General features: G+C 40.3%; 1 protein-coding gene across 1 annotated transcript in view; it reads left to right on the forward strand.

Annotated features, from left to right (window-relative positions):
- SCG3 (secretogranin III) overlaps positions 1 to 12,314 on the forward strand; it is a 38,302-nt gene that overhangs the window by 20,510 nt on the left and 5,478 nt on the right. The window contains 1 exon segment of the mRNA NM_001133114.1: positions 11,328 to 11,408. Within this exon segment, the coding sequence (NP_001126586.1) occupies positions 11,328 to 11,408 (81 nt within the window).

A 12,314-nucleotide genomic window follows, 5' to 3' on the forward strand; every position in this document is an offset into this window, starting at 1 on the left:
GATTAGGAGATATACCTCATGTAAATGATGAGTTAATGGGGCAGCACACCAGCATGGCACATGTATACATATGTAACAAACCTGCACGTTGTGCACATGTACCCTAGAACTTAAAGTAAAATTTAAAAAATTGAATTTAACAAAGCAAAATTTTAAAATGATTTAACCAGTGATAGTAACTTTTAACACTTTTAAGGACTTGATAAAAATGACAAATTCAATATATCAAATTTCCTTAAATAGCATAAATATATCTATGCAATATATAACACAATTAAATATATCTATGCAATATATAACACAATTTACATCTTTTTAGGATTTTATTTTATTTTATTTTTTGCAGTAGAGTCTCCCTCTGTTGCCCAGGCTAGAGTACAGTGGCACAATCTCAGCTCACTGCAACCTCCACCTCCTGAGTTCAAGTGATTCTTCTGCCTCAGCCTCCCAAGTAGCTGGGACTACAGGCATGCGCCACCCTGCCCTCTAATTTTTTGTATTTTTCATAGAGATGGGGTTTCATCAAGTTGGCCAGGCTGGTCTTGAACTCCTGACCTCAAGTGATCCCCCCGCCTCGGCCTCCCAAAATGCTGGGATTACAGGTGTGAGCCACCATGCTCAGCCATCTTCCTAGGATTTTAGAAACTTTATCATACCCCCAAAGAAAAAGACTCAATGAGGTTATAAGTTCTAAATTGTTATCCCTTTGATTTCAGGTCCGAATGTGGGATCTAGTTGTACAGTTCAGTGGTTCAAGACCCCTTATTACAAAGTTGTGCTAGCTACATCATGGAAATTTACATCTCTATGTCTCAGATAGATATTATTTTTCTGAAACTCAATGTCTTTACCAGAAGTTGTGAACAAATGGTTTGAACCTACCTTATTTTTCTGTCATTATGATATATTGGCATCTTTGATATAATTGGAACCTTATTTATGTCTTATCACTTGAGCTCGGGAGGTGGAGGCTGCACCACTGTACTTCAGCCTGGGTGACACAGCAAGATTAATGTCTCATTAGTAGGTTCATCTACAGAGTTTATTCTTTAGGAGCTGAGAGAGTGGGTCAGTGCTCTCTTGGGTGGGGGGTGGTGGAGGAACCCAGCTAATTTATCATCTGAAAACATACCATTGGACTCTCTGAAAAGAGATTTTCATTGGTTATGTATAACCATCAGTGGCAATGAATAGGTAGACTTTTTCTTGTTCCTTGTTATGATGTGATATGAGATCACAAGGACCAATTTTGCTCATGGTATAGCTCTTAATTTTGAAGAGACTGGCCCACTTAAAGGTTCCCCACCCAGTATCTCCTGCTCACACAAATAGAAGCAGGTTCCTATTCACACTTAATAGACCCATGCTTAATGTCTGTGTATGAAGTAGAAGAGAAACAAACTAGCTATGTATTTAATACCTTGAAACTCAATAATACCAATAAAATTACAAACTATTTCCTTTTTATATTACTATTACCTTTGCTAACACTTTATATCAACTTTTTCCATTTGTGTAAGTTATTTCAGTTGTCGTTGTTGGTGATGATGATGACTTTATACCTAAGTTGGTGTAGCTTGGGCAGTGGGAGCTCCCTAAATTTCTCTTTAGTCTTTTTAGTACATCATCTTTGCTTTCTAGCAACTATGGGATATTCTACACCCACTCTGAATTTTCCTTTCCCAAGACTTGAAAACAATTCTCCTTCAAGCAGTTCTGGTTCATTTTTTGTAGAAAAGACTTGTAGAATTAGACACCCAAACCTGGGTTATATGAGTTCAAATGAGTGGTGATAGTGGCGAAAGATGCTGCTTCTATTTCAGCTATTGGGACTTTTTTGAGACAGGGCTGAAAAATATAATTTTTCCTTAATGTATCAAGTTTCTGTTGATTTTTCCTATCTTATACATTTTTATATTTTTGTGCCCTCCTTTTCTCTAGCATGGATTTCATAGACCATCACAATTTTTTCCTGCGTTTTATATTTTCCTACATTTTACATTTCCTACACTGTACATTTTCCTACATTTTTTCCTACATTGACATAGCTGATGTGTCAACTCCAATTGTTTGGTAGTGGCCCGTGTTGTGAAAGTTTATGATATTGCATCTGGGTTCAGGAAGAAAGAAAGCAGTAATGATCAATTAATAATGTTTGTCCTGAGCAAGAGTAGGCAGAACTGGTGATATGTGTGCCATGTTTGGGGACCCTGTAGACCAATCAGGCTGCTTTGACACTTCCATTCAACCCTAGGTCACTCTGGATGGGTGGTAAACTCTTTTATATATATATATATATATATATATATATATATATATATATATATAAAGCTCTTTTTTGAAATTGTGGTAAAATGTACATAACATAAAATTTACCATCTTAACTATTTTTAACTGTACAGTTTTGAGGCACTAAGTACATTCACATTGTTTCCGTACCGTCACCACCATCCACCTCCAGAGCTCTTTTCATCTTGCAAAACCGAAACTCTGTACCAATTAAACAACACTTTTCCATTCTTGCTGTCCCCACTCCATGGCAATAACAGTTCTATTTTCTGTCTCTATGGATTTGACTTCTATAGTGACCTCATATAAGTGGAATCATATAGCATTTTTCCTTCTGCGACTGGATTATGTAACTTAGCATCATGTCCTCAATGTTCATCCACGTTGTAGCGTCAGAATTTTCTTCCTTTTTTAAGGCTGAAGAAATACTCCATTGTATGTATAAGCCACATTTTATCTATTTATTTGTCTATGGACACTTGGGTTGCTTCTACCTTTTGGCTGTTGTAATACTTATATATATATATACGGGTATACAAATCTCTCTTTGAGCTCCTTCTTTCAGTTCTTTTGGGTATATATCCAGAAGTGGAATTGCTGGATCATATGCTAATTCTATTTTTAACTTTTTGAGGAACCACCATACTGTTTTCTGCAGCAGCTGCACCATTTTAAATTTCTACCAATCATGTGCAAGAGTTCCAGTTTCTCTACATCCTTGCCTAGACTTTTTATTTCTGGATTTTTTTTATCCTAACAGATGTGAGGTGGAGGATGAATGGTAAATTTTTAAAAATAGCTAACCAGGAAAAGAGTGGCCTATGATCTGAGACAGAGAACCAGGAATTGGGCAGCATAGAGCATTACAGCTCACCTCAACAGAAACCCAGCATGCCTCAATCATCCCCTCTGGAAGTGACCCATGTATAGCAATCGTATTTCCCTAGAACCCAGTGAGCCATAGGCTACATCCTTTGACTTGCTGGGGTAACATGCTCAGTGCTTTAAACACCACCTTCTATTGCTGTGCACAGGGCTGTAGGAATGGGTGCTGACATTTCTGTTTGGTTTATTTTTAAGAAAACCATGTAAAAAATGAATATAAAAGAGATGATTCTCAGTAGTCCACTATTGCCTATTTAGGATGTGAGTGTTTGGAGACCAATGATGAGAGTGGATTTCCCTCTTCATTAGGATTTCCATCAGATAGTAATGGGGAGAGAGAAAGAGAGTAGACTAAAACTCTATCCATTTAGTGTTATTCTTTTTTTTTTTTTTTTCCTGAGACAGAGTCTTTCTCTGTCGCCCAGGCGGGAGTGCAATGGTGCGATATCTGCTCACTGCAACCCCCGCCGTCCAGGTTCAAGCAATTCTCCTGCCTCAGCCTCCCAAGTAGCTGGAATTATAGGCATGTACCACCACACCCAGCTAATTTTTGTATTTTTAGTAGACATGGGGTTTCACCATGTTGGCCAGGCTGGTCTCAAACTCCCGACATCAGGTGATCCACCCAATCCATCCAGCCTACCAAAGTACTGGGATTGCAGGTGTGAGCCACCACGCCCAGCCTAGTATTATTCTTTGCAATGGCTCTCCTAAAACATTAAAAAGAAGGCAGGAATTTGGGGTTAAAATTAGTCCCTCTGCTATTGTTCAGAGATGTAATTTATTAATGTTACCACTGACCCTATTACTCTGGGATAAGGACAACTGACTCTAAAACAGTTTAGAAAACACCAACTAAGTGTAAGCCAAGGACCAGCAATTTCTAGGAAAAAAAAAAAATGTATTAATCCCCAAAAGGACATACCGACATATATCTTTGTGTTCGCAGTTGTTTCATTGCACTTTTCTCAAGGGCTATTTTGCCTCTCTGTTATAAAACCCAGTGAGAAACACCCATTGTCTCTAGGTAGAAAAAGAAAAGCATCCATGTGAGTGGAGGCAGGGTTGACTGGGTTTTCCAGGACAGTTATTCAGCAAGAAATAAACACTTATTCCAATGGCATGCCTAGCGCTGTGCTCAGGAAGCAGCTACAGAAGGAATATAAGAACCAATTCCTGCGTTTGAGGACTCAAGCAAGCTTTGAAATGGCCCAAGAATAGTCCTTAACCCATATGCTGGCAAGTGCAACACAGGCCACATACATGCACACATATCCTGCTGATTGATGAGCCAGACACATATAGAACAGGATCCCTTCAGGACAGAAACCTGGAGGATGTTACAGAGTAGAATAAGGGATGAGGTAATGGTCCAGCTAAAACCATTTAAGGAAATAATTATAAGCAGAACACATTGGCAGGAATATCTGTGGGGAGTCTGTTTTGGCCTTGCAGTGTGTGAGGTGATAGCCCTATCTAACCACAGCAACTGTTTATTAACCATGCCTAGCATGAACTGGGTCCTGTGAGGAATATAAGTAATAATAATAATAATAATAATACTCTATATTTATATCATGCTTCAGTTTACAAAGCATGTTTCTATGAATCTCATTTCAAGCTTAATGTAAAAAACATCCAACTTCATTACCAATGATGAAAAATGATACATTCACCTTTGAAAATAGTTTAAACTATTTAAACTATGGTTTCCACAGGGACCCACATTAAGTATAATATTTTTAAATGTTGGTCTAGTTGTTTGACTGATTCAATAATTATTCCTAAGTTTATGGATATGCTAATAAATTATAATTTATTCTAACTTCAACCAAATCTATAAAGTTGCTTAACTTTTCAAGTAAATTGCTCTCTGAAAACTACTTTCAAACTTTATTTCATTATCTAAGTGTGGTTCTTTTTGCCAGTTGGATGTTTACTCATTCACATCTGTTCTGTGAGTCACTGAAAGTCTTTTTTTTTAATCATCCAAGGGATGAAATAAGCATTCTGATACCCATAAACTCATTCCAGTGCTATCATTTAAGTTTATGGCTGGATAATAAAATTAGGTTGGAAAAGGTGATCTCTAAGATAATTTTCACTTAAATATCCTATCATCCTCATATCTTTTTTACAGGAGCCAGAAAAGTTAGCCTATTTAATAAGTTGATAATAAATTGCCTAATTCGTGTGGATACACTTATTTTTTAAGCAACATAAGAGAATTCATGCCTGCCTTCAAGTCTCCAGAAATTCTGCTAGAAATGTCCAAAAACAATGAGTCCAATATTCTCCCCTGGGAGTCAGCAAGTGGGTCAGGAAGACCCAAGTAGGCTTGGGAGAGCTATATATCAACATGGATTTTTCAAGGACAGCAAAGGGGAATTTCTTTCTTATGTACAAATCATGAATCTCCTTTTTAGAATTCACACCTTGATTTACAAATCAGTAAAACAAGGCCCAGAAGATGAGCAACTTGCTCAAGATCTCATGGCCAGAGTGGTGGAACTGGCCTTGAACCCATGTTTTCTCACTCTTCATCCAGTCTTCCATGCTGCATCTAATGGGCATGTAAAATGTCATCATTATGCAGAATCTTGAATCTCACAGCTCTGTGGCCTGTGTCAGCACACATGAGTCAGTATCAGTTGCTTTGCTTCATCCAGTTCAAAAGTGCAATCATGTAATCTTGACATAATTTTAAGTATTATGTCAAACTTAGTTTTTATAAACACTCTTTTACAAAACCTAATGTCTTTAGTATATCCAGTATGCAATAGGCCAACCCTATTGATTTATACACTTTCCCCAGAGGGGGAGAGTCAGGACAGCATAGTAGAGTAAGGACAAATTCATGTTTAGAAAAGCTATTTTTCTCACAGTGTTGAAAACCAGAACAGCCAGAAAAACAAGGCTGCATCTTAATTCTGGCCCTCTTCCCATCTGCTTCAGCATATGTTTTAAGGCTTGTGCTCTATTACCTTAGCCATGAGCTATTTTTTTTTCCAAAGGAAGCTGAAATAAATTGAGGAAAAAAATAGTCCAGCTTTCCAAAGTCGACTCTCATAAGGCTTTCAGTGCACACTGTGTAAATAAAAGATTTGCTTTACAGCTGCTGCAAAGAGAAAAGTCAATATGAGCCAGCTGCTTTGCTCTAAGAGCAGAAGAGCACCTGATGTGATTCCCACTGTTGCCAATGCTCTTGTAAGCGTGTGGAGGTCTTAAAACTGGTGGCAGCGGTTCCCAAACTTCGCTGCACATTGGAGCCACCTCAAGATCATTAAAAAGTACAAATGTTTGGTCCCTAGTCCCAGATTCTGATTTAATTAGTCTGAGGAGCAATTTGGACACTGGGCCTTTAAAAGTTTTCGCTAAGTGACTTTAATGTGCATCAAAGTTTGAAAACAACTGCCTTGCCGGGCGCGGAGGCTTACGCCTGTAATCCCAGCACCTTGGGTGACCGAAGCGGGCAGATCACGAGGTCAGCAGATCGAGACCATCCTGGCTAACATGGTGAAACCCCGTCGCTACTAAAAAATACAAAAAAATTAGCCGGACAAGGTGGCGGGTGCCAGTAGTCCCAGCTACTCGGGAGGCTTGAGGCAGGAGAATGGCGTGAATCCGGGAGGCGGAGTTTGCGGTGAGCCGAGATTGCACCACTGCACTCCAGCCTGGGTGACAAGAGACTCCATCTACAAAAAAAAGAAAAGAAAACCACTGCCTTGTCAGCCAGTTTACCAACAAGAGCAGGCACTCAATTTCTCTAGTCTAAAAGGTGAATTTGACCCAGCCCCAGTCATTAAAGGCTCCATATTTATTTTGGTTCAAAACCAGGCTCTGACCCTGTATTAGTTCTCTCTCACGCTGCTAATAAGTACATACCCAAGACTGGGTAATTTATAAAGGAAAACGGTTTAATTGACTCACAGTTCCACAGGGCTGAGGAGGCCTCAGGAAACTTATAATCATGGCGGAAGGGGAAACAAACAAGTCCTCCTTCACATGATGGTAGGAAGGAGAAGTGCTGAGCAAATGGGGAAAAGCCCCTTACATAACCATCTGATCTTGTGAGAACTCACTCACTATCACAACAATAGCAGCATGGGGGTAACCGCCCCCCGATTCAATTACCTCCTACTGGGTCCCTCCCATGACACATGGGGATTATGGGAATGACAATTCAAGATGAGACTTGGGTGGGGACACAACCCAACCATATCAGACCCTTACTTAGCCATGTCGCCTTGGGCATGTCATTTAACCTCTCTGAGCCTTAGTTTCTTCATGAATAAAATGGGAACAATGATATTTAATTAATAGAATTCTGTGAAGAATAAATGGCATATGGATGTAGTATATCTATCACATTTGTGTTTTAAATTGTTTCTGAAAAAATAAATAAATTGTTTCTGATATAGCTATCATTTAGGTTTAGAATCCATTAAATTTCAAGTCTTTCAAATAAATCATTCATTTTCACTAAAAAAAAAAAAAAGGCAGAGATAAATCTATGCCATTTATATGTTTTTTGTTGTTGGTTCTTTTTTTTTTTTTTTTTTTTGAGATGGAGTCTCGCTCTGTCGACCAGGCTGGAGTGCAGTGTTGCGATCTCTGCTTACTGCAAGCTCCGCCTGCCGGGTTCACGCCGTTCTGCCTCAGCCTCCGCCGCAGCTGGGGCTACAGGCGCCCGCCATCATGCCCAGCTAATTTTTTTTTTTTTTTTTTTTTTTTTAATTTTTAGTAGAGACGGGGTTTCACCATGTTAGCCAGGATGGTCTGGATCTCCTGACCTTGTGATCCGCCCGCCTCGGCCTCACAAAGTGCTGGGATTACAGGCGTGAGCCACCGCGCCCGGCCGGTTTATATGTTTTTTTAAGATGTAGTTTCCTAGTTTGGATTCCATGCTGACTGGGCAATCTTCTAATTGCAATTTGGCTTCTGTATAGAAACCTTTCATCTATTTACTCATTGACAAATATTTCTTGAGAGCTTACTCTCTGTCAGTCTTGTTCTAGGCAAGAGGGTATATCAGCAAACAACATATTTCTAAGGGAGGAAAACACTAAACTTAACAAATTATATGCTACAGTAGAAGGTGATAAGTAGTCACCTTCTGATGGATAAAAATAAAGCATGAAAGAGGATGAGAATGACGGGGCGTTCTGTTATAAATTAGGGAGACTGTCCTAATCATGTATGTTATAACCCATAAGATACTAGTCTCTTAATGAATTGCAGTCCAATTTTCTTTAAGCTATAGTAAACTCATTCTGTTACGAGTTGATAATGTCGATATAGTGAATAAAATAGCTTTTCATACATTACATACTTTTTAAAATTCCATACCATTTTTATAGGTAATTGGTTCCTGAACAAAAAGCAGCCTAATACAATAACGCTGAGACCTCTACTTTATTTTTCTTTTGAGACAGAATCTGGCTGTGTTGCCCAAGCTGGAGTGCAGTGGTGCAATCTTGGCTCACTGTAACCTCCACCTCCTGGGCCCAAGCAGTCCTCCCACCTCAGCCTCCTAATAGCTGGGACTACAGATGCACACCACCACGCCTGGCTAATTTTTTTTTTTTTTTTTTTGGTAGACATGGGGTTTTTCCATGTTGCCTAGGCTGGTCTCAAACTCTTGGGTTCAAGCGATCTGCCCACCCTGGCCTCCCAAAGTGCTGGGATCACAGGTGTGAGCCACAGAGCCTGGTCAAGGCCTTTATTTCAAATTGTCTTATGTTGAGTTCCCTCCAAGGCATGCACTAAGAGAAGGATTTGAGGTGAAGTAGCTTCATTGGGAAGTGACCCCAGGAAGCACCACTGCAGGGTAGGTACATGAGCAGGAAGAGAAAAAAGTCAATATAAGGTGTGATAATGAGCAAGCTTCAGCATGGGCAACTAGAGCTCAATCCTATTGAAGACTTCTGGGAAACAGTAGAACATGCCTGAGGAACAAGGAAGCTGATGCATTGATCTACCCATTTCATCCGTCATCAGTTGAGGGCTGCTCTAGTAGCTAGCTATGAAGAGGGAGGCATGAGAGTGGGTAATGTCTGTCCCACTATGGCGAAAACTTCATTTGTTTTTACTCTCCTAATTTGGAATTTTTAATGCAGTGTCTAAACAGACTAAGCTGTGGTTTTCCTTATCCCAAAAAATCTCTAACATCATGATACGATATCAGAGAAGATAGTAGAAAAAATGTTCAATATTATGTACAGAACAAGACTATTTTCAGACATACTCAAAAGTTGCAGAAGCCCTAACTACCTAATAACCAAATGATAAATCATTATTCATTAAAGCGAGCCCTATGGGGATCAGTAATTTGATTTAAACTCTTTAAAATAATGAAGTTGCATTGTTTAGAAATGGTCTGCACTAAGATTTCTCGCTTTGTTCAAAATGCCTTATCTAACTGAATTAATTTGAAATAGAAAACACTGCATTTTTTAAATTATTATTTATGTATCTGTTTATTAGTAGAGATAGGGTCTCACAATGTTGTGCAGGCTGGTCTTGAACTCCTGGCCTCAAACAATCCTCTCTCTTCAGCCTCCCAGTCTGCTGAAATCAAGGCAGTTTCTACACCAACTATTGAAGTAAATAAGGACTAAAAATTGTGGATCTCTTCTGGTGTCCATTTACCCCTTTTTGTGTAGGAGTCTCTGTGCTTCTTTGGGGACCAGATGACACAGATCTTCAGTGGTAAGACAAGAGTGGGCTTCAAGATCAGGAAGAAAGATGCTCAGAGAGTCACTTAGGTAAATACAGTGCGGGCAATTGGAACATGGGCAACTCTTAGGGCAGTGTTATTGTACATGGACTGTAGTTGGAGGTACCCAGGTTCAAGCCTGGCTCTGCTACTTATTAGCCATGTGATTATGACTTTATGTCTCTGTGCTTCAGTGTCTTCATCTGTAAAATGGGGATGATAATAGGACTGCCTCAAAAAGTTGTCGTGAAGAATAAATGAGACAATGCATTTTGGAGCATAAATCAGTCCCCAGTACATGATAAGCACACAGTACAGGTAGCTCAACCAAGAGGGCTATGCGGTAGAGTAGAGGTAAGAGGGCTCAGATGGGGCTCAGAATGGGGTGGTCACCTCACTGAGCTCTGCAGCTATTGCTTCTGCAGAGGCCCTGGACTTTGAAAGCCTCTTTTTGTAGGCCATCTGGTACTTTCTAGAGCACCTGGTTTCTTGGTGCTGACTCTCTAAGCTTTAGGGCCTCACCTGGTTAAGAGAATGGCTGATTTCTTTGATACAGAACAAAGCAACATTACTGTCCATGTCTGAAGGTGAGGTCTTACCCTGCAGAGAATGCAGGTAGGGGAAGCTAAGCAGATCAGAGTCCAAATGCCAGCTGTTATTTCCTGTGTAGCCTTAGCCTACTCACTTAGCCTCTCTGAGCCCCAGATTCCTCATCTCTCAGTGGACGGTAATATCTGCTTGCAGACATCAGTGCAGGTAAAGGGCATCACAGAGTAGGTGCATGAGTGATGCCTGGTGTTCGCATGCCACATTTGAGGCCCATCGGACAGTGTTTACATCCTGGAAAGTTTTATTAGAACCAGTTCTAAGGTTTGCCATCCAAACCTTGAAGTGAGGCACTGGTCGCCTCTTTGTCTAAGTTTTTGCCCGCCCCCTGCCAGAATTGGGCAGAAGACTTAGAGCTGCTTACACAAAGCCACACATTTGGACTTTTAACTGAAGTGATGGAATCTTGAAGTTATCTGCCACTCTCATTCAAGTCCTTGGCCTGATGATGCTCCTCAGTTTGGAAGAACCATCCCTAATCAGAAATGAACTAATCTAAGGACCCATCTGTCTAGTAAACTGAATCAAAACTCTTCTCTGCCAGGACATCAAGGTGGATTTATTTGTGTGTGGGAGTCATGCCCCTTGAGACTTACCAACTTGATTCTTCCTCCTGGAACCTCATCCCCACCTGCTCTCCTTGACCTAAACCCCTCAACACACAAACACACATAGACACATACAAATATGTACATTACCTAGTTAGGGAAACAACCTTGCAAATGCTGCATAAGTCTAATATTTGTGGTTTTGAACATACGTGTGGTCTTTAAAATGAGATGTAGTGATATTTCCTGAGTGTTTGATATAGTTCTCTTACCTCTTCCAGGAAAAACAGAAGCCTATTTGGAAGCCATCAGAAAAAATATTGAATGGTTGAAGAAACATGACAAAAAAGGAAATAAAGAAGGTAGGACCAAGTGTGGTTGTACATTGCAAACTTCACCCATTTGTCAGGGGCTCTTGTTATATAAAAATTCCCACAGTCAAATTGACTGTGCTAAAGTCTCCCCGCAGAGCCCAAAAAAGACTGAAGTCACCTTTCAGATACAGAGGGGAACAGAACCTCCATTTCTCTTATCATTCAAATTAGCCTTTTTCAAGCAAAGGCATTTTCTTTTCTTTTACGTTTTATTATGAAAAATGTCAAGCAAATGTAGAACGAATAGCATAATTGATCCCTGTGTCTCCAGCACCCATCTTCAATAATTATCAAATGTTGCCAGTCTTGTTTTATCTCGCCCCCCTTTCTTGGAGTATTTTAAACAAAGGCATTTTCTGAGCACAAATTTTGTGCACCCTGCAGTCCCAAAAGCAGTCACTCACTTACATAAAGCAAAACACAGAACCAGGCCCTGTTCTAAGTGCCAGAGATGTCCCGCCCAAGGAATGCACAGCGTCATTAGAGCTATGGTGGGCCCTGCTCAGTGATGTCATGGATAGCTGTGTTACTGCCAAGGAGGTGAGAAGATGGGGTGGATCTTCATACTAGGACAGAGACAGTTGAGAGAAGGGCCACAAGAAAGTCTTCCCTGGAAAGTTAAGGATGAATCTGCCGAGTGGGGAGAGATGGAGGCAGAGCGAACATTAGGTACCAAGACATAAAGGGACAAAACAGAGGGGTGTTTCCGGGAACTGGAGCCATTCATGACCCCAGGAACACTGGATGTTTGTGCAGAAGAGCAGCAGACAGCGTTGGGAAGTGGGCAGTAGCCATGCCAGGAAGACATTTGTGCACCCTTCAGAGAAGGTTGGTTTTAGCCAAAGGAGCCTAAATTGGGGCCTAATTAGGTTAAGAACTGAGAAATCCATCCGG

Source organism: Pongo abelii, chromosome 16, assembly GCF_028885655.2.
Source record: "Pongo abelii isolate AG06213 chromosome 16, NHGRI_mPonAbe1-v2.0_pri, whole genome shotgun sequence".
Taxonomy (NCBI): Eukaryota; Metazoa; Chordata; class Mammalia; order Primates; family Hominidae; genus Pongo; species Pongo abelii.